The sequence below is a fragment of the Phodopus roborovskii genome, unplaced genomic scaffold (genome assembly GCF_943737965.1).
Source record: "Phodopus roborovskii unplaced genomic scaffold, PHOROB, whole genome shotgun sequence".
NCBI classification, from domain to species: domain Eukaryota; kingdom Metazoa; phylum Chordata; class Mammalia; order Rodentia; family Cricetidae; genus Phodopus; species Phodopus roborovskii.
In genome coordinates this window covers 6541814-6559605 of record NW_026126482.1, presented here as the reverse complement: position 1 = coordinate 6559605, position 17792 = coordinate 6541814, and the positions used below count along the sequence as shown (strand labels likewise).

The following is a 17792-nucleotide window of genomic DNA, read 5'->3' as shown; positions in this document are numbered from 1 at the left end:
GGTCTCTGGCCTCTGGAGCAGTAGACTCGATGGACGGGCTTACCATAGGCAGCAAAGGGTCCCACAAATGCCATACTGGGCCAAAGATGGCTCAACACCTGTGAATTTCATCAGAACATTTAGTAACCACACAGCAATTATGTAGGTTTGTATTTTGTTTTAGCTTCGGAATTCCAGGTAGTTTTAAGATTAAGATATGGACAGAAATTTAAAAGAGAAAGCAATTTAATTTAGTGTCAAGATCATGATGATACAGTTAGTGTGGCCAGATCATGGCATTACTGACCCAACTGAGAAGGGCAGTTGAGGGAATAAAATGGGATAAGGGTGTTGGCCTACAGGGGGGACTTAACTCCGGGGCGATAATATCAGATTGTTTAAATATGAGCACATCTGTTATCCCAGCTCTCAGGAAGCTGAGGCAGGAGGATCGCCATGAGCTGAAGGCCAGCCTGGGGCTACAGAGTGAGTCTGTCTTAGAAAGTGAATAAATAGACATTCCAGTTGTCTCTAAGAGGGCCCTTCTCAACTGCAGACAGTTCCTGAAAAACACACCAGAGACCAGGAAGATTAACAGTCCTGTCACTCTAGCAAAGCTCTTAGGGCAATGGCTAGGGAGATCTGTGAGACCTGTTGAGACTTTCCCACCTGTTTGTACCTGCTTTACCTAAACGCATAGGAGCAGAGCAGAAGCTTTGCTTTGCTGAGCTAAAAACCATTAGAAACTACGCAATAGGCCTGTCCACACAGAGGCGTCTGGCTTGCTGACCGGTTCTGGCGGGGGGTGGGGGGGCGCATGCGTTTTAAGCACCTCCATCAGCAGAAGTCTGGGATTTCCCACCGCTGCCCCCTCCCTTCTCCCTGACCACTGTCATTTCTGACAAAGCAAGGGAGTGTGTGTGTCTAGGATGGACTCACACCCGTCTCTCTGGCCTCTGCCTCTGCAGCTCTTCCGCTCTCTAACCTTTATGAGACCCTGGGAGTTGTCGGATCGACCACCACGCAGCTGTACACGGACCGCACGGAAAAGCTGAGGCCTGAGATGGAGGGACCAGGCAGCTTCACCATCTTCGCCCCTAGCAATGAGGCCTGGGCTTCCCTGCCTGCGGTGAGGGAGCCTCCTGGCCAGGGCACGCGTCCTGGAACTGCCTTTCCCCTGAGACCTGGGCACACAGCAGAGAATCCTGCTGCATCGGACATCCTTTCCCTAAGGGAAAGTTGAAGCAGGCTCCCTGGGTGCCTCCCCATTCTCCCTCTGATGCTCACTAAAGGAGGGGCCCTTGGCAGAAGAGGGGTCTAGTCCACTTGGAGAGGGACCAATCCCTTAAATAGAGGGCTGCTGCCTCCTAACTGTCATACCCTTTCTTTCCTTCTAGGAAGTGCTGGACTCCCTGGTAAGCAATGTCAACATCGAGCTACTCAACGCCCTCCGCTACCACATGGTGGACCGTCGGGTCCTGACCGACGAGCTGAAGCACGGCATGGCCCTCACCTCCATGTACCAGAACTCCAACATCCAGATCCATCATTATCCCAACGGGGTAGGGGCATCCCCAGTTACCCAGAACTGTCCTCTGTCCATAGCAAACCCACCCTGGCCTGTGTGGGGGGTGTTTCCTTCTGCCCTGGGATTGATAAGCTGTAGGCAAGCCCTCGCCTCGTAGGTCTTCTCTACAGATCCTCCCGCTTCAGGTCTCTCCTAGCTGTGGACCCACTGTTTGCCCTTCCTGGTGTTGCTCACCCTTACTTCTTCTCTGGGCAGATTGTAACAGTTAACTGTGCCCGGCTGCTGAAAGCGGATCACCACGCGACCAACGGCGTGGTGCACCTCATTGATAAGGTCATTTCCACCATTTCCAACAATATTCAGCAGATCATTGAGATTGAAGACACCTTTGAGACCCTTCGGGTAAGGGACTGCTTTGAGTAGGGGCCCATGCTGGGGACAACTGGCCTCCCCAAAGGGGTCTGCCGGGATTGTCTTCTGCAGACCTCGCAGACTCGGGACTTCAGTCCTGACTCCCGAGCTGGCTCCTGACTGCTCGGGCCGAAGGCCTACATCTAACCACTGGAAAGGCAAGCGTTTCCCGTTGGCCCTAGCCACACAGGAGGAAATGAGTGCAGGCTGCCATGTCAGGGGTTTTGCCAGATTCAAGGAGAACTTCCTAACCACAGAGCACATAAGTGGGAGTGGGGAAGCCCCTCCCTGGAGATCTCCAACACAGAGACAAACACCAGCGTGAGCACAGAGGAGCCTCCATGTTTGGGGAGAGCTCTTGGCTGGCAGGGAGGGGGTGCAGGGCTCTCTGAGGGCTTCTCCCCGCCCTCCTTCTGGGTCTTCAAGGGAATGTTACCCCAAAGTTGGCAGCACACGCTTTTGCTTTCATTACCAGCACAGAGTCCTACTGAGTAGCTTCCCCTTACTACTGGGATTCACAGAAAAAAAAAATCCTCTTTCTTTTCCCCCCTGAGCCCTCCCTGATACCCATTTTTCCTTCTAGCACATACTTATTTTTTTCTTTGGTTTTTCATGTCAGGGTTTCTCTGTGTAACAGCCCTAGCTGCCCTAGAACTAGCTCTGTAGACCAAGTTGGCTTTGAACTTACAGATATCCAACTGCCTCTGCCACATGAGTGCTAGGATTAAATGTGTGCCATCTTAGGCCCGGAACTCCCCAGGTATAGGTGCCAGGGGCAGAGTGAGCCAAGTGGCTATGATTCTTTCTAAGGAGACAAATGAGACATGAGCAAGGAAGGGCAGTGTGGTGAGCTTGGGGAGAGTCAGCAAGGGGATGATGGCGGGCAGGGTAGCCCAGGAGGGATGGACGGCCAGGAAAGGCTTCTTTGGGAGAAATGCTTTGAGTAGAGAGGCCTGAAAGGTAAGAAGCACTGCTTGGTGCTCTAGAGAACCCTGGTGCTCTAGAGAAGCCTGTAGGCAGAAGATCCTGCAGGCAGGCCTTACAGGCTGGGGGAGGCTCTCTATAGAGGAGCAGTGACAAGCAGCTCTGGCTGTTAGCCGATTGTTCTAGATGCTGTGTAACCCTGAGTTATGTGATCATTACACTCCATAATCACTCTTAAGGGATCACAATTAATTGTGGGATTGCAGCTGGGAGGCATGGCTGTCAGGCTCACTTTCGTCTGGGGACCTGAGCCAAAGGAATGGCATTTTGGTCAGGGTTTGAAGGAATAGAAGTCCAAGACACGGAGAAAGGGAGAGAGTCGACGGGAACTACTGGGTAAAGTTGGCGTGGAGTGAAGTGGCTGGAGCCACAGGCTCCAGGCCTGTGGAGTCCGTGCTAAGACGGAACTTCAGGCAGGCTTCTCTCGCTTGGGACTTCTCTAAGTGCCCAGAGTCCCTGGGGGAGGCGTCGCCAGGGAGTGTGCATCTTGCCAGGTGAGCCCAGGGAACACTTCTGCTCCTTTCCCACACAGGCCGCTGTGGCTGCATCAGGGCTGAATACCCTGCTGGAAGGTGAAGGCCAGTTCACATTCTTAGCCCCAACCAATGAGGCCTTTGAGAAGATCCCTGCTGAGACCCTGAACCGCATCCTGGGTGACCCAGAGGCTCTGAGAGGTGAGCACCCTCGGCTCATGTGGCTGCTTCCTTGGGGCAGCCCACGGGAGCCCTGGCCTACGCTGATGCCACAAGTTTCAGGACGTCTGCTGCAACCCTGGCTTCTGTTCTTCCCAGTGGCCATGTCTCTGTGGAAGCCAAGCAGAGCTAGTTCTGGGAGTCCCTAGCTGACCCTGGCTAAATAAAGGGAACAAAACTGGAGTGGCCCAAACTGTCAGGTAGATGTGTGATGCTTAAACAGCTCAGAGGAATCGGGGGTGGTGGCATCCTTCAACTGGAATCATCCTGGTGACCTTTTATGTCTTCCTATGTCTGGTGAATGGCTTCATGGGTAACCAAATATCATAGTTAAGAATCAGCAGTGGTCAGTTATTTCTGTCGCCACTGGCTCCATCTTTGTGCTCCTAAGTTAGGCATGGAAGGTAGATGAGGGGCGGTCCCACTCTAACCCTACCTGGCCCCCTTTAATTCTCAGACCTCGGGGGATCACTCACACTAGGCTGCCAGTGAACCTTTTAAAGTGCACATTCCTCCCTCTAAACGTCACTAGTCATGACTTCATTTAAACCAGCCTTTGCAGTGTACCGTGTAAGATGCCTGGCCAGGTGCTGGAGGACAGGCCAGGTGCTGGAGGACAGGGACACTGCAGAGCACAGAGGAGCTATGCCTAGATGAGTGGTGTCCTTTAAAATGTCTGTTCTGGGCTGAGAGCTGGGCTTCCACAGTGAATACAGTCTAAAGTGTGCCTGCAAGGAAGTTAAAACCTGGTAGGCAGTGGGCTTCCAAACGGGATGCTGAGATGTGGTCTGGCGAGTGCAGTGAGGGAGGGCAGAGTTGGGATCCATAGCCTCAAGGGCCAGGAGACGTCCTGGGAGAGGTGTGGCTGCGTCTCCACACGTATGCCTGAAATAAGCAGATTACAAAGAGCGAAGTTTTCCTTTGGCTCGCTCACCGTCTTAGACGTGTTTTTTCATGGCCACCTGACCCCATGGCTTTGGGGTTGTGTCCCAAGTGGCCTAAAGCCCTCACACTAGCCCTACCTTTTAAAGTTGTCACCACCTCCCAATAGCACCACCCTGGGGGACAAACCTTTAACATACAGGCATTCAGCATCTAAACTGTAACATGCACTAAAAGATCTTTTGTGCAGAGCATTTTCACATTCATTGATATTAGAACTCATTATAGACCCCAGGTAGAGGCCCTTTGTTTATCTGTTTCTTCTGTGCAATAACAAATTTGCTCGTCAAGGGCCTGCCCTCTGCTGCTATGACTACTACTGTAGCTACAGACTTGAAGGCAGAGGGCTGGGGTCTACATCCACAGTGCCTTGTTTTGTCTCTATGTGGTTGGCAGAAAGGCAGCAAGCAGCCCTGTGCAGGCATATCTCATTTGAAGCCTGACTTCTGGTTCTGCCCTTCTCACCCCTGAGTGGCCCCTACTTCACCCCAGGACCCTCGAAGGCCTCATTCCTATGGGGTCTTCTTGTCGTTTGAAGACAGTGTAGCTGAGGCTAGCCTCAAGGTCAAGGCAGTATCACTTCTGAATGATGGGATTATAAGCATATCACCACGCTTGGCCAGACCCAGTCATGTCCCTTCTCTGCTGACCGAGCCGGGTCAGTACTGGCTCTCAGAATGTTTCCAGCATCCTTGCGTCTCTCTCGGCTGCAGAGAGAGCTTCCTCCTCACTGTGACAGGGCAGTTTTGGTTCTCACACTCAAGGATAAACCGAAACTCACTCGCCACTCAGGCCTGTGGTGAAGCTGAGACAAAGGACCTTGGTGACACTGGAGAGTGTGTGTGTGGGGGGGTGGTTGGGGACATGTCTTTGACTTGTCCTGGCTGCTTCCTCTGCACAGAGGTCATGAGTGACTGACAGACAGCCTGTTAGAGGCGTGGGGGTGGAGCCTCCACCTTTTGACTGCCCCAACACGTGCCTCCAACATAGTGCCTAGACATGAGTGAGCAACAGGTGCAGACATCCATCCCTAAGCCAGTTCCTGGCCTCTAGGAGACCTTGGGGTAAGATGAACATAGTCCAGAAAACAAGACACACAAATAATTCCCAGCTATTCTTGGGGTAGTTTTCATCAGGTCCTGCCTCATTCTATGTCTTATAAAGAGCTAAGACCTAAAAGAGCCATGGTGAGTCTGTTGGAGGTTTCCCCATCTCCCTGGCACAGTAGGAGACTTTACCTTGATGCCCAGTGCTCATAAGCTAATGGCTGGTGTTTCTTTGTTGCACTTTAGGTCTAGGATGCAATGCTAATCTCATCTGCTTACTCATAAGGAAGATGAGGCTCATGGAGGCCAAGAGGCTGGCTTGTGATCCCACAGTTAGTTAATTAACAGCCAGGGGATTCAAACCCAGGCAGTCTGGCTATAGCGTCCCAGTGGTTTTAGACAGCAATAGGCAAGACATGGGAACGTGGGCCCTGTGGTACTCCAGCAAAGTTTTCAGTCACAGGTAGGCTGGGAGCTGGCCTATTCAGACAGGCCACAGCAGGCTCTAGACCCGTGTCCTGTTCTGCCACAGACCTGCTGAACAACCACATCCTGAAGTCAGCCATGTGTGCCGAGGCCATTGTCGCTGGACTGTCCATGGAGACCCTGGAGGGCACCACACTGGAGGTGGGCTGCAGTGGGGACATGCTCACCATCAACGGGAAGGCTGTCATCTCCAACAAAGACATCCTGGCCACCAACGGCGTCATCCACTTCATTGATGAGCTGCTCATCCCAGATTCAGGTAGGTGGGCCTCAGGGGCTTTGGTCCTGCCCAGCGTCCTCCTCTTTTGACACCCCAGGTGACAGGGCCAGGGGTATTCAGCAATCTTTTGGGTAATTTCCTGCCCTTGGCATAGTGCACAGCCCTGTACCTACTGTGAACCTCGGGTCTATGGGAAATGTGAAGTCTTGAGCTTCAGGTGCAGAGGACGAGGCACTTTCCCGGGGACAACCAGGAACATGTTAGGGCATCCAAGGAAGGGATAAAACACCATCTCAGAGCCCTTTCTGGTCTGCATCCTGTAGTTGGGTCCAAAAGGCCATTTGCTGACGTCATAGCATTTTCTCTCCTTAGAGAACCCAAGGCCACCGGCCCAGGGAGGAGGATTGCATGGATTTTGGTTTCCATTCAGAAAGGCGAGCAGTCTTTTCCTATGGGAATACCTTCAGGAACAGCCAAACAGGACATGCAGTGTCCTTCCCACCACCAAACAGGCCCTGGGCAAGCCGCCCTGGAGCCTGGGACAATTCTGCCTGCTGCCAAAGCTCCCTGAAACCTAGGTTTTTCTGATGACACAAGCACGCTGGGTCCCATTGCGTTCAGAGGGCTGGTGACTCACTCACAAGATGCGGTTCCTGCTAATATCCGTCCCATCTAGGGTGGACCATGCCATATGCACATGGCCCTGTTCCCTTCTGAACGCCATCTCTCCCTCTTGTAGCCAAGACACTTCTTGAGCTGGCGGCAGAATCGGACGTCTCCACAGCCATTGACCTCCTCAGACAAGCTGGCCTCAGCACGCATCTCTCTGGAAAAGAACACTTGACCTTTCTGGCCCCTCTGAATTCTGTGTTCAAAGGTAACACTGGGAACACATTCTGCTGTTCTGCTGTCTCTGGGACAGCTGCCCCATCCCTACAGCTCTACCCTGATTTACAATGGCCTTGGAACCTTCCACCCACCATAGTCCAAAGCAGATGTGACTCCATCAGAAACTTTGGACTACCCATTGTTTATCTGAAACAGCCAAGAATGCACGAGGACTCTTTCCCTCAGAGCTCAATATTTTGCATCTGCAAGGATAGCGGAGCAGGCTTCAGCTTTTTGTTTGCGGGGTCAACGCTAGTGTATACGGGCAGAGGTCAGCTGAGCTGCCTTTATGGGAATAGCGCTCTCCTCCCACTGAGGGCAAAAGTACAATCACTCTCAATATCTACTCCTATTGTTTTTCTAAAATAGATGTCAAGTGTTAAGGAATTTTGGCCACCCTTGCTTTCCGTCTCCATTTCCAAGCCAAGGGAGGATGGGCTTTCTACTGTATGTATCTCAGCATCCATTCATCTCAGGAGCCTGACTCTCTGGATCTGTCCACCCCTTTGTTTGCAGATGGTGCCCCTCCCATCGATGCCCAGATGAAGACTTTGCTTCTGAACCACATGGTCAAAGAACAGCTGGCTTCCAAGTATTTGTACCATGGGCAGACACTGGATACATTGGGTGGCAAAAAACTAAGAGTTTTTGTTTATCGAAATGTAAGTCCTTGGTCCTAATTCGCACCCCTTTGTTGGCTTCAGCTCTAAAAACAGTTTTTTTTCCTAAGTCCTCAATAGCCAGGAACTTATGTAAGAACTGGCTTCTAATAAAGGGGAAGCAGTTTCTGGAAAGTGCATGCTAGATGATACTCCCTTTCCTGCGGGCTTGAAGAGTAAGTCTCAGCCCTAACTGGACTGCTGAGCACTGGGGTTGCCCTGGCACTCAGCAGGATGGACGAGGGGGAGGAGGGAGAAGACATGGGGCCCTCCCAGGCTTGTATGAAGAGAAGCTCCACGAAACTCAGCTCTCTTTGATCCGAGACACTCCCACATCAAATAGAAAGGACAGCACAGATTGCTCCTGGCCTGGAACCAAACAGGACCATTTGGCCAAAGGTGCCCAATGACCAGCCTTGAGATCATCACCGGCTAAATCAGCCAGTCAACCACCTCCAGCCTGTCCATTTGATTTTTGTTGATGGGCCCCTTGTGGGACTCACATTGCCGTGCAGCCCCTGTGTAATTTTATCAGGACCCCTGTGGCCACCGTGCCTTGAGGAACCTCTGCAGGTGACCCCGTGTCCCCTTCTCTCCCCCTCTTCTGTGCAGAGTCTCTGCATTGAAAACAGCTGCATCGCTGCCCATGACAAGAGAGGACGATATGGGACCCTGTTCACCATGGACCGGATGCTGACCCCCCCAATGGGGACCGTTATGGATGTCCTGAAGGGGGACAACCGTTTTAGGTAACCAGCCTCATCCCAGGGTCAGGCTTCTGCCAAGAGGTCTTGCTGGACCTCGCCTCTTTTATCCTGCTTCCCAGGGGCTGACCTAACGCTAGTGACGCACTGGTGTCACGGATGTGGAGAGGATGAGTGTCTCTTTGAAGCCTTAGAATGGGAAGCAGGGATCCTGCTAGCAGTGTGATCTTCCCCTTGTAGGGGAGGGGGTACATTTTTATTGCTATAGAAGCCTATCACACCAGGAAGCCCCCAGCAAGCTAAGTCACAGACTTTAAGGACCTGCCGCATCTTCCTCTTCTGCATTTTACTTATAGGACGCCGAAGCCACCATGTCACTTTGCTTTCTTGCCTTGATCCCTGTTTCCAACTTGCTAGTTCTCCAGCGATTGCTGTTAAGACAAGGGTTTCCCTGGCGCTGGCTTCAGCCACCTGTCCAAGGAGGGGAAGGCTCTCTTGCTGGCTCCCCAGGGTCACACTCAGCCACAGCTGCTCTCGGGTTTCTTCTCCCTTCCTTCCCTCTGGCCATTTTTCCCAGGGTCTGACATCCGTTCTCCGTGAAAAGATGTAGAGTGCACCAGTCCCCTCTGTTTGGAGAGGGCGCAAGAAGCAAACTCACTTTCTCCGTTTGTGTGCAGCATGCTGGTAGCCGCCATCCAATCTGCAGGACTGATGGAGACCCTCAACCGGGAAGGGGTCTACACTGTTTTTGCTCCCACAAACGAAGCTTTCCAGGCTATGCCTCCGGAAGAACTGAGCAAACTCTTGGGTAAAGAGCAGTTTAAGCAGATACTCCCAGTTCTCTGAAGTAGCGGCCCATCCAGGTCCTGGCAGGAAGCGAGTGATGCATCACAGAGGGACTTGGTGATGAGGACACATTGTAGACCTGGGCAGGATTGAGGGGGCCGGTAAATGGTGACAGGGGTGGGAAGTGGGATGGGGTGAGGGTAGGAACCAAGGGGACTCGAGGAAAAGGACCCAGAGAGCAGTCATGACAGGGGCAGGGCAAGAGGGGGCCCTGGGTGTCTGTCCCTCTCCTCCTCCCCTCTCTTGGGCCAGTTGCCTTTCAGCTAGTTGTAGAAGAACAGAGGCGATGACATTCAGTTTTTCCATGCTCACAGTGCCAAGCAAAAAGAAATTCTTCACTGAGGTGTGCTTTCCACTGGGGATCTGCAGTAATAAAACCACTGACCTGTATTAAATGACCTCAGGGATAAAAACGCCTTCCCTGGGCAGCTTAGCTGAGGGTGGTGGCTAAGAATGTGAGTGAGCCCCAGTGAGCCGCTGGACCTCTCTGAGCCTCAGTTTCCCCTTTAGGAAAATGAGGTTGGCAACAGTGAGCCCTGACCCACTATGAGTGAGTGTGGCACACAAGACAAGACACACATGTTTCATTAATAGTGGTGATGGCAGTGCAAGGTGACTTGACGGGCTTCACCTCTGATGCATGCCCCGCCCCCAGCAAGCTGAGCCAGAAGAGAAAGGGTGAGGAGAGAGCCTCTTGGCCAGCCTCGGAACAGACAGACAGACAGACAGAGGTTGCTTAAGCCTCCCTCCCTGCGGGAGAGTGGAAGGCTCCCGTTGCACTGCCAAGCAAATGCTTGTGTCTGTGGTGCTGAGGCGGCTTCCCTCTCAGCCCTGTAAGACTGGGATACTCTCCAGGGGGCCTGAGCCTGCTCAAATTCCCTCAAGTTCAGCTGTGTGACAGTGGAGGGGGGTAGAGTTTCCTATGGGTAGAGCGAATGACACCTGGGGGAAGAGGGTGGCCCTGGTGTGCGCACATGGGCAGAGGCCGACTCCAGGGGACTGGCTTGACTTTGTGCCTCTGGCCCAGTTCTTTGTGGGAGGGGAACTTTTACCTACTTCAATGTAGGTGTGCAGGAATCCCTCACAGGTGGCATTATCCCCCAGCGCTACATAGATGTGCCGATGACCAAATGAACTCTCTAAAATGTTTGAAATTTCCCTCTGGGTTTCATGGTCCTGGGAACAGCCGCCGTTAAGGCATTGGCTGTCTACGGGAGGGTCAGAGACCGGGGGTAGCTGGCAGATTTAGGTGCTGCTTCTCATGTAACTTGGGAATGGCATCGGGTGCCTGTCCCAGTTGGTAGCAGAGAAACTGCTGTGATGAGCCGAGCAGGAAGGATGCTGTGTGTGTGTGTGTGTGTGTGTGTGTGTGTGTGTGTGTGTGTGTGTCTCAGGGGGTGGGGGGGGGGACAACTGCCTCCGCCCAGGCCTCATGTGCTCCATGGCTCCCCCGAAGCGAAGCACAGCTGTTGAATCTTTCAAGCTCCCCGTCCAGGAAGTGGCTATCTCCAGCAGAAAATGCACTTGAGGGCACAATGTGTAAATATTTCACTACAGTGTTATAGTCGGCCGGAGCCACGTCGGTGATGAAGCGTCCCAGATGCCTGCGCTGGAAAGGTCCCTGGCTTGCCAGGCAAATATTTAGCTCATGGAAACATGAGTCACACACACAGAGGAATATGGATTAACTCCTCAGCTGCCATGGAACCCTGCTTACCCCAGACGCCTGCTGGCTACGGGGCCAGGTCACAGCCGTGGCTGGCTGCTGACCGCTGACCATTGGGCAGATAGTGGGCCATGGGCTGTGCACACGGTGTATGTTCGGTGTGCACGTCTGCTGGTGTAGAGGGTTGTCCTGCTCAGGAGACAGCACAGCTATCTTCTCTTGTCCCTCAGCCTCACCAACCTTGTGCTTAAACGTGTCTCCTTCCACAATCTCACAGCAAATGCCAAGGAACTTACCAACATCCTGAAATACCACATTGGCGATGAAATCCTGGTTAGTGGAGGCATCGGGGCCCTCGTGAGGCTGAAGTCTCTCCAAGGGGATAAGCTGGAAGTCAGCTCGGTGAGTGTGTTAAGGGAAGGTTGGCCGTGTGCTGCCCTGCGATGTCTCTAGGGCACGCCTCACCATGCACACAACTTTTGAGGTGCTAACTGAACCTTCGAGTGTGGTTTGTTCAAAGAAAGAGAAGAGATGAAGCCCCCGAGGGACACCAAGAAAGAGTATAGTTAGATGTAAGTAAGAACTTCCAGGGGTTCAGTCAATAGAGCATCTGATGTGCAGTCCTTTGGAAAATGGGAAGTGATTACTCATCCTAAGAGGCCAGTCCCTATCTTCTTCCCCTGTCTAGTCCCCAAAGCCAGGCACCCACTGAGCTGTTCCATGACTGGTGTCTTAAGAGGCCCTTCCATCCTGATGCTGCTCTGGGAGCCATCTCTCACTATGTGTTGATGGTGCCGCTCAGCCTTGGAGCTGTGTTCAGAATGCCTCTACCTTGGAAAGAGAAGTAGCTAGCCTGAATCATCAGAGGCTGTCCCTGTGGATAGGAGCCGGTGCTCTCTGCTCCTTTCTCTGGATCTTTAGTGTCCCCTGCTCGCCAGTTCCTTGGAGAGCATGGGAAGGCATGCGAGAGGAAGCCTGAGAGAGATCTGTCACAGGAACATGGGCTGTTCAAGAAAGCATTCACCCTGAGGGGACCTTCCCACCTATGTAGCTTCAAGGGGGCTCAGTGGCCTCTCTTACATATCCGCTGTAAGGACTCAGGCATTACGCTGGCCTGCCACTGTCACCGGGCAGAATGCACTCAGGCAGTAACCTGGTCAGCCCAGGGTTGCATGATTGCTTGGTCTGCACGCAGGTGCAAAGGACCCTTTAAAAGAAAGACCCTGTCCAAGCATGCTCTCAGCTTTCTCTCTTTCCTGTTGTTCCCCTGGGACTTTTCCTGTCTCCCTTTGCTCTCTCTCTCTCTCTCTCTCTCTCTCTCTCTCTCTCTCTCTCTCTCTCCCTCCCTCTCCCCCTCCCCCTCTCTCCCCCTCCCCCTCTCTCTTCTCTCTCTCCTCTCTTCTCCTCTTTCCTCCCCCCCTTCTCCTTTCTAATAAAACTTCTCACTAAGCTCTGTCTGCCTGCACGTTTGTCCCTCTGCCTCGGTCACCCTCGCCTGCCACGGAATCTGCCAAGATTCCTCGTGTTTTATTCCTAACATCCGCTCCCACTTCTGTTCTTCTGTTAAGAGACAGGCTCCTTCCTTGCCCCACCCCCTCACTGGGTGGGGCAAGCATCCTGAAGGGCCGCCACCCATGTACAGAAGGGCAGAATGGGTGGGTGCCCAGCAGGTGTGTGGTGAACGAAAGAAGCCAGGAGGCTCCTGTTTAACAACTGTTGTCTCTTCTCTTAGAAAAACAACATAGTGAGCGTCAATAAGGAACCTGTTGCCGAAACTGACATCATGGCCACAAATGGCGTGGTCTATGCCATCAATAGTGTCTTGCAACCACCAGGTGAGGTCCTATCTTAATGGTGCCCGGGAGTATGGCCTCCCTGTGGCTGACTGAAAAGTGAATCCAGAGCTATGGGTTCAAGGTGACAGTACAGAATTTGGGGACATGCTTTTTAGTGAGTTACCTGCTGTCTCATCCCAACTCTGACATTTCCCAGCACTGATATTTACAAGGGTACTGGTGGCAGACAAGCCCAGGTGTGTGTGTGTGTGTGTCTCTATGTGTGTGTGTGTCTGTGTGTGTGTCTGTGTGTGTGTGTCTCTGTGTGTATGTCTCTATGTGTGTGTCTCTATGTGTGTGTGTGTGTGTGTGTCTGGTGTGTGTGTGTGTGTCTCTCTGTGTGTCTGTGTGTGTGTCTCTCTGTGTGTGTCTCTATGTGTGTGTGTGTGTCTGTGTGTGTGTGTCTCTGTGTGTGTGTCTCTGTGTGTGTGTCTGTGTGTGTGTGTCTCTGTGTGTGTGTCTCTGTGTGTGTGTCTCTGTGTGTGTGTCTCTGTGTGTGTGTCTCTATGTGTGTGTGTGTCTGTGTGTGTGTGTCTCTGTGTGTGTGTCTCTGTGTGTGTCTGTGTGTGTGTGTCTCTGTGTGTGTGTCTCTGTGTGTGTGTCTCTCTGTGTGTGTCTGTGTGTGTGTCTCTCTGTGTGTGTGTCTGTGTGTGTGTGTGTCTGTGTGTGTGTGTCTCTCTGTATGTGTCTGTGTGTGTGTCTCTCTCTGTGTGTGTATCTCTGTGTGTGTGTGTCTGTGTGTGTGTGTGTCTGTGTGTGTGTGTCTCTCTGTATGTGTCTGTGTGTGTGTCTCCCTCTGTGTGTGTATCTCTGTGTGTGTGTGTCTGTGTGTGTGTATCTCTGTGTGTGTGTCTCTGTGTGTGTGTCTCTATGTGTGTGTGTGTCTGTGTGTGTCTCTCTCTCTGTGTGTCTGTGTGTGTGTCTCTGTGTGTGTGTGTCTGTGTGTGTGTGTGTGTCTGTGTGGACATAGGTTACAGAGAAGGCCAGGTTGTACTTACATAGTGATCCTGGTGGCAGACAGGGCTTGGTTGTGTGTTTACTTGGGGACACTGATGGCAGACAGGAGCCAACTGCGTGTGTGCATGAGGACATAGGTTACTGGTGATACTGGTGGCAGACGGGGCTCTGTTGTATATTTACGTGGGGACATTAGCCTGGCTATGTGTTTACATGGGGACATTAGTGGCAGACAGGGCCCAGCTGTGTGTCCATGGAAAGGCTGGTAGCAGACAGTGTGTTTGCTTTCTTCTCTAGCCAACCGACCACAAGAACGGGGAGATGAGCTGGCAGACTCTGCCCTTGAAATCTTCAAACAGGCATCGGCATTTTCCAGGGTACGTGTTCTCCCACCAGTCAGCCACGGCCCTGGGATCCACCCTGCCGATGGAGGCAGCGCTCCCTGAATTCATGCAGTAGCAGGCTGGCTGCCCAGCCTCCAAATTAGTCTTCCAGTGTCAGAGGCTCTCATATCCTCACTGGCCTCAGCCCTGCTTGCCTCACCCAGAACCTCTCTCTCCCTGAGCTTCCTTGCTGGGTCCCCACCACCTAGGACCTGGTGAGGGTTTCCCCAGTCAGGTGAAGCCGGTTAGTGGTTACTATGCTACTAAAGCTCCGGTTTCAAGAGAAGAGGCTTCAGGCTGGGGTCCTGACCACGGAGGCTGGGGCCCTCCACTTTGGAACAGAGGTCTCCTCCACAAGAGCTCTAACTCTTGGGAGACTGCCCAGCTGATTCCTCCCTGCAGCCCTAAGCTTTGCTATCAGTGGAAAAGCCTAGCTTGGGTCTCCCAGGAATATCTGTCTTCTACATAACACAGTGATTAAAGGAGGGCTGTCCAGCCAGGGCCACTGGCTAACTCAGGAGGCTCGTTGGAGTCCATGGGCTCCATCTTCCTCTTTCCATTTTCCTTTTTCTCTCTCATACCTCAGCATTATTTTAGTAGAGATGACAAAGTCCTCCATGTGAAGGTTCAGTGACACACACACAGACACACACACACACACACACAGACACTCACACACACAGACACACACACACACAGACACACACACACACAGACACTCACACACACAGACACACACACACACAGACACACACACAGACACTCACACACACAGACACACACACACACAGAGACACACAGACACACACACACACACACAGACACACACACACAGACACACACACACACACACACACAGAGAGACACACACACACAGACACACACACACACACAGACACAGACACACACACACACAGACACTCACACACACAGACACACACACACACCCAGACACACACACACACACAGAGACACACAGAGACACAGACACTCACACACACACACACACAGAGACACACAGACACACACAGAGACACACAGAGACACAGACACTCACACACACACACACACACACAGAGACACACACACACAGACACACACACACACACAGACACACAGACACACAGACACTCACACACACACACACACACAGATACACACAGACACACACACACACAGATACACACACAGACACACACACAGACACTCACACACACAGACACACACATACACAGACACACACACACAGAGACACACAGACACACACAGAGACACACAGACACACAGACACACACAGACACTCACACACACAGAGAGACACACAGACACACACAGAGACACACAGACACACAGACACTCACACACACACACAGATACACACAGACACACAGACACACACAGATACACACACACACACAGACACACACACACACACAGACACTCACACACACAGAGAGACACACAGACACACACAGAGACACACAGAGACACAGACACTCACACACACACACACAGATACACACAGACACACACACACACAGATACACACACAGACACACACACACACAGACACTCACACACACACAGACACTCACACACACACAGACACACACAGAGACACACAGAGACACAGACACTCACACACACACACACAGATACACACAGACACACACACACACAGAGACCCACACAGAGACACACACAGAGACACACACACACTCGTGCACACATGCACACTCACACACATGCACACTCAGCTACAGTGCCTCTCTGGAGGATGGCCACAAGTTCCAGACCAGCCAGGGCTACATAATGAGACCCTGTCTCAAAAGAAAAAAAAAGAAAGAAGGAAGGAAGAAAGAAGGAAGGATGGGGAGCTGATAGGGAGGAAAGAACGAGACAGGGGTGAAGGAAAGGAAGAAATAAATGAAAAGAAAGCCTGACCTGTGTTTTTTTGTTCTTTCAGTCTGCCCAGAGGTCCGTGCGGCTCGGTAAGTGTCTGGGTTTGCTGTCCCATCTGGGCTAATGAGCCCATCAGTCCCCAGCAGAACCAACCTGCCATCTGTTATCGTGTGCTGTAAAGGAAACCTGGTCCACAGGGTCAGAGTAGCAGGGTCAGCTGGGGTCAGAGAGGAAAGCCAGTTTCCTTCTCTGTGACAGGAAGATGGTGGGGTGACAGCACGTCCGGCTGGATGTGGCTTTGGGCTCAGGGAGCCTGGGAAGATTGCACAGGGCTTGGCAGGGACCCACACTAAAGATATCATCCCAAGCTGATAGATGAAGAAAAGCCCAAAGCATCAAATGATGAGCAAGACACAAAGTCCCACAAACCCAAAAGCCTACACTATGCACCGCGTACCTGAACAGGAGAAAGGACGCCGCAGGGGCAGGCCTCCTGGCTTCGGTCCTTGAGGTTTTGAAGCGTGCCTGACCGTACACGATCACAGCCACTTGGCAGTCTGAGGCAAGAGGACTAAAAGGCTACATAATGGATCCAAAGCCATCTAATCGGTCTAGTGAGACCTGGTCTCAAAAGTAAGAAGCGAAAAGAGGGTGTGCATATCGCTCGGTGGTGAGAGCATTCGCCAAAGGTGCTTTGGGCTCTAGGTTTATCCCTTAGTACCACCAAGACAAAAAGACTAAGAGTCCACACCAGACAGACAGACAGACAGACGGCGGCACACCTGCATCTTACTGGTTTTCATGTTTGTTGTTTCCAGCTCCTGTCTATCAGCGGCTACTGGAAAGGATGAAGCATTAGCAGGAGGTTCAAGGAGGAATGTGCTGAAGAATGTCCCTGCCAGTTTCTCTCAGTTTGCCAAAGAGACCGTTGAATGTTTTTGGAACCAAATGTCACACTTCAACATACATGGGCTGCACCATACTGAGATCTGAGCCTCGGATGGGTAGGGAGGGGGTGGAGGAGACAGGTTCTTTTTAGCTTTCGATCCCTCTGAAGTGGCCGTTGACCCACTGGATACGCAGATCACCTGGCTCTGACTTCCAGAAATGACCTCTCCAAAGCATGGACTTCTCTGACCGTGCAGAGGGCCTGAGACAGGGAGCTGCAGCGTTCTCGGAGCTCACCCGTGTGAAGTGTGCAGTTCTGAAGTCTGGGAAGCCACGCGTGTCTCCGTAAAGCTCTTGTACAGCTGGGGAAATGGCCTCACTATAAGCTATGATTTGAATTGTTTCTGTCAAGTGTGTCTTGTGCCCACACATGGCTTGGACGCTTCTATATGGCCCTGCCCAGGTAGAAAAGAAAGGGTATATAGAGCATGTAGAATGCAGATTTGCTGAGTGTGATGGAGCCGTGGTGTATTTGTGATAATAAAACCAAAGAGATACACGCCTGTGTGCTGGCTGGGTATCGGGGATAGGTTCTGCTCCTTGGAGCCTGCTTCACGTGTGAGTCATCCCGAGAGCAGTTCCCCAAGGAGCGCTAAGGGTGGTTATTTGGTACAGCTCGAGCAACTGACGCTTGGATGCCCACACAGCTTTTCCGGGTGTGAACCTAAACCTGTTCCCACATACTTCTGGTTCTCAGTTTTCACATCACCCAGTAC

General features: G+C 52.2%; 1 protein-coding gene across 1 annotated transcript in view; it reads left to right on the top strand.

The window, feature by feature from the left end:
- Tgfbi (transforming growth factor beta induced) overlaps window positions 1-17575 on the top strand; it is a 31964-nt gene extending 14389 nt beyond the window's left edge. The window contains exons 4-17 of the mRNA XM_051194168.1: window positions 948-1108; window positions 1377-1541; window positions 1763-1909; window positions 3435-3576; window positions 6115-6327; window positions 7028-7165; window positions 7693-7838; window positions 8448-8584; window positions 9217-9347; window positions 11329-11453; window positions 12784-12886; window positions 14141-14220; window positions 16193-16217; window positions 16947-17575. Coding sequence (XP_051050125.1) covers window positions 948-1108; window positions 1377-1541; window positions 1763-1909; window positions 3435-3576; window positions 6115-6327; window positions 7028-7165; window positions 7693-7838; window positions 8448-8584; window positions 9217-9347; window positions 11329-11453; window positions 12784-12886; window positions 14141-14220; window positions 16193-16217; window positions 16947-16987 — 1754 coding nt within the window. The 3' untranslated portion in view covers window positions 16988-17575. The remainder of the gene's footprint in view (window positions 1-947; window positions 1109-1376; window positions 1542-1762; window positions 1910-3434; window positions 3577-6114; window positions 6328-7027; window positions 7166-7692; window positions 7839-8447; window positions 8585-9216; window positions 9348-11328; window positions 11454-12783; window positions 12887-14140; window positions 14221-16192; window positions 16218-16946) is intronic.
- The last annotated feature ends 217 nt before the right edge of the window (window positions 17576-17792 follow it).